The sequence below is a fragment of the Pteropus vampyrus genome, unplaced genomic scaffold (assembly GCF_000151845.1).
Source record: "Pteropus vampyrus isolate Shadow unplaced genomic scaffold, Pvam_2.0 Scaffold12510, whole genome shotgun sequence".
NCBI lineage: Eukaryota > Metazoa > Chordata > Mammalia > Chiroptera > Pteropodidae > Pteropus > Pteropus vampyrus.
The window spans coordinates 1-4,188 of NW_011901291.1; the positions used below are offsets into that span (position 1 = coordinate 1).

Below are 4,188 nucleotides of genomic sequence, written 5' to 3' on the forward strand. Positions count from 1 at the left end.
AAGGGCACTGATTGGGAATATATTTTCAAAGTAAATCAATTCGGATTTGCCGATAGATTTGAAAGATACAAATCCAGAATGACTGGAGGACTTGGGCCAGAGCTAGTGACTAAGTAAACAGAGGTATCATTTACTGAGCTACAGATATTAGAGGAAGAACAGGTTTGGAGAAGAAAGGCCAAGAGTTCAGCTTTGAATACATGGCATATCCATTAAACACCCAGTGGAGATGCTGGGCAGATAGCTGGATACAAGAATTTGGAGGTCACCAGAGAGGTGACCAGGATGCGGACACTTCTAAAAGTTATCTCATTTAATAAAACAACAACAAAAGTTGAAGGAGTTAAACATAGAGTGGGCAAAAATATCCATCATGGCAATGAGGCACGTGAATCACGAGGACTCATGTTTGACAATAACGTATATTCTTTGAGGGGCTAATGATCCAGAGCCTATTTTCCTGGAGACTAACAAAATACCTAATAATTAACTATGTCTTTCCCCAAAGGAGCTATCACCCCAGGACCAAACACCATCACAGAGAATTTGGCCTAAAACAAACCTCCTGAACCCTACGGGAGGCGGACTGAATAGCATGCGGTTGTGTTAGTGCAAGATTCTCCAAACAAGGCAAAGCAAACAAAACCACACAGTCACACATTCCCAGCAAATAGCATCGTGACTGAAACAAAACTCACCTATCCATATGCCCTTCCCATCTGGAATCCCCATGGTTGAGAAGTTGTCACTGCTTGTGGCACAAAACTATTTTAGTATTAATAACCTCGACACCGATTTTTCGGTGTTTTAATCTTTTTGAACTAATAGAGAGGCAGCTTACTAGGGTGGTTAAGTGCAGGGAATCTAGAGCTGGAGTTTCTAGGCTTAGATCTTAACTCCAATGCTTGAGCAAGTGACTCAAACGCTCTGTGCCTCAGTTTCCCTCTTCATTGGATTTACTATGGGGAATAAGTAAATCAGTGAGTATAAAGTATCTAGAACACACAGAGACCGCTAAATAATAAGCAGTGAAAAAAAAAGTCAGCTCTGTTTTAGCAGCACTTGGCATATTCCCCTCTGTGGACACACAGTTGGGACCATTTCTTACTCATTCAGGCATGTAGTATTATGACGACTTCGAGAGGAAGAGCGTCCAAGTCATGGGTTTGAACTTACCCTCTTGCTTTGCAATTATTTGAGAGGATGTTTTCTTGAAGCCCTCTCTACTGGTATCAGAACTGCTGTCACTCAAGTCGCTGCCTCCTTTTCCACCGTCTTTCACACTAAATTCATCTGGACTTGAACGTGTACCGGAAGGGAAAAGGAAAGAATTACTCTGTTATCCATAAAAAATAAAATAAAAATAAAAATAAATGTACAAAACCTGAAACACATTGCTGAGAGATAATGATAAATACTCTGAAATTACCTGAAATCTTGCAACAGATTTGTCCTCTCCACACCGGAGGCAGGGAATGAAAAGGAACTGAGACCGAACCCTATTTAAAAAGAGGGGAGAAAGTAACAGTTAATATTTCACCCTTAGACATCAAAGCCGACGGCGCAGGCACCACATCGCTCATCTGGAGTGCTTGGGGAGGACAGCGCTTAAATCCTGAGGGACAAAGGTATTCAAAATGGACCCATAAGGAAGCTACCGGGGCATAAACAGCAGAAACAGACGCGGGCCTAACGGTCACGTGGCCACCAGGCTTCCTGCCCTCATCTGTGAGAATGCTTTTCTCTCAAAAAATAGAGTCACCCCAAATTAGACGTTGGGAGTCCCAATCTGATCAGGCCTTGAATTTTCATAACGCTCCCAGCACGAAAATCTACTAAATATTAACGAGGACACTAGAGAGCAGTGGGTGCCCTACCCTGGCGCATGGGACACAGGCCACCCTGCCGCCCCTGGACCGGGGATCGCGGCCAGACGCCCTCCCGGCTGCTGCAGAAATGGAAAGGGGCGGTGTCTTCTCGAAGACCCTCAGGTAGAAGTCCCCAGAGTCAGCCCCAGCTGTGACTTGGGCCAATCCGGCCACTCTTCGCGTGACACCCCCTCGGGCTGTGCTCATAAAGCTTCCTCCTTCGCGTCTTAGACTCTCCTTGGCAGAAACAAGTCACGGTGACGGTGACGACGGCCACCGGCAGAAGGCAGGCGACAGCTGCTGGCCTAAACAGCCACCACGGAAAGGTGAGGCTGCCCCTCGGGTCCCTGCGCTGTGCGCCGCCCAGCGGGTCCCTCCGTCCCGGATCTGGCGGCAGCGGCGGCGGTGGCACCGGCGCCACTTCTCCGCCAGGTGGCGCCGAATCCGCGTGCACTAGGAGCGGTGTCGCCGAGCACCGCAGGGCCCGCCGCCCAACGTCCAGAACCGCGACGACCGCCGCCAGCGGGCCAGCGGGATGCGGGCACAGGCGGCGGCGCCGGGACAGCTCAGAGTTGCTGGGTGCAGCGCTAGCGCCGCGGCCGCCGTCGCTGCGGAGGAGGGTGTAAGTCAGCTCAGCTCTAGGGACCTGTTCCAAGTCCCCTGCCTGCAGTCTGGTCACCCGGTGGCCCAGGGACGCGCCCCAGGGGACAGGAGACACCAGGGCTGCGCCGCTGAAGAGTGGCAAGGACACCAGCCAAGGTGAGTGGTCGCTCTGAGCCTCCGCGTGCAGCTGCAGCCCGGCCAGCTCCTCACGGTCAGGGCCCTGTCGCGCACACAGCTCCCCAGCGGTGGGGTCCACCCACACGCAGGCGGATACGGCGCCCCACCAGGTAGCTGCCCGCTCAGGCCGGCTGCAGCCGGAAGTGCTTGTGCCGGTAGAGGGCGCACAAGCGCTACACCCGGCGCCCCAGTCCCTGTCCGAGGTGCAGACCAGCGCCACCAAGCTCCCGTGCGCCACCCGCTCTGGCGCCGAAGAGATGGCGCCGGCCGCTGGCGTCCGGGACCCGTTCGACGAGGTCGCATCGCCCCCAACCCCCCACCCCCAGCAAGTGCACCCAGGGCAGCCAACGGGGTGATGGCGATGTCCGGCGCATTGTCATTGACGTCTCGGATGCGCACGATGACCTTGCAGGTGGCGGAGCGGGGCCCGGGGCCACGGTCCTGCGCCCGCACGTCCAGTTCGTAGGTGTCCTGGCGCTCGTAGTCCACGGGTCCCGCCAGGGTGAGGCGGCCTGAGCGCGGGTCGAGTCGGAAGAGGCGGCGCGCCCCGGGCGGGGTGCGGGCGCCGAAGGCGAACACCACGTCGCCGTTGGGGCCCTCATCGGGGTCCGCCGCGTCCAGGTCGAGCAGCAGCGAGCCCACGGGCGCGTCCTCCGCCAGCTCCACCTCGGCCACGGCGCCCTGCGGGAAGGCCGGGCTGTGGTCGTTGGCATCTAGCACGCGTACGCTGAGGGCGGCCGTGGCGGAGCGCGGCGGGCGGCCGCCGTCCTGGGCCACCAGCTCCAGGCTGTAGGCGGCCTGGCTCTCGCGGTCCAGCTCCTGCAGCAACACCAGGTCGGCGCACTGGGCGCCGTCCGCGCGCGTCTGCAGCTCCACTCGGAAGGGGCTGTGCGGCTCGGCCAGGCGCACGCTCTGCAGCCCGTTGGCGCCCACGTCCTCGTCCACCGGCACCTCCAGGGGGATGCGCGTGCCCACCGCCGCGCCCTCCGACACCTCCACGGGGATCTGGGCCCGGGGGAAGCGGGGCGCGTGGTCGTTGACGTCCCTCACCTCTACCTCCACGTGCACCAGCCTGAACTGCTCCTGCGAGAAGCTGGCCACGTCGAAGGCCAGCACGCACTGCGGGGCCTGGCCGCACAGCCGCTCGCGGTCCAGGCCCGCATCCTCGACGGTCAGCTGTCCGTCGCCCTCGCGCACCCGGAGCAGCGAGCTGTTGAACTCCATCGGGTGGGATTGGCTTGGCGCTTCTTGCTGAGAGTCAACAGGAGGTGGTCAGATAGAACACCGATGTCGGTGCCGGAGACTTCTTCTCCATAGGTGAGGACAACGACAGTTTCGGTGCAAGACCCTGCCAGGAGCAGCAGCCACAGAAGCAGCAAAGACTCCAATCCAGGCCTAAGTAAAAGGTCAGTGGGAAATCCGAGCTCCTAGTGAGACATCTTTGTTCCACAAAGAGAAAAGCCCATCGCAGGCTCTGCGCCCAGACTTAGGTCCTGGGGAGCCCTCCCTAGTGCACAGTTATAAGACCCTTGCCCTATTA

The 4,188-nt window shown here is 57.3% G+C and overlaps 1 protein-coding gene across 1 annotated transcript; it reads right to left on the minus strand.

The window, feature by feature from the left end:
• Positions 1-2,321: 2,321 nt before the first annotated feature.
• Positions 2,322-3,872, minus strand: LOC105310822 (protocadherin-8-like). Its single transcript, XM_011386926.2, is given in 4 exon segments — positions 2,322-2,476; positions 2,734-2,817; positions 2,820-2,966; positions 2,969-3,872. Coding segments are annotated over 4 exon segments (1,290 nt in total).
• Positions 3,873-4,188: the final 316 nt, after the last annotated feature.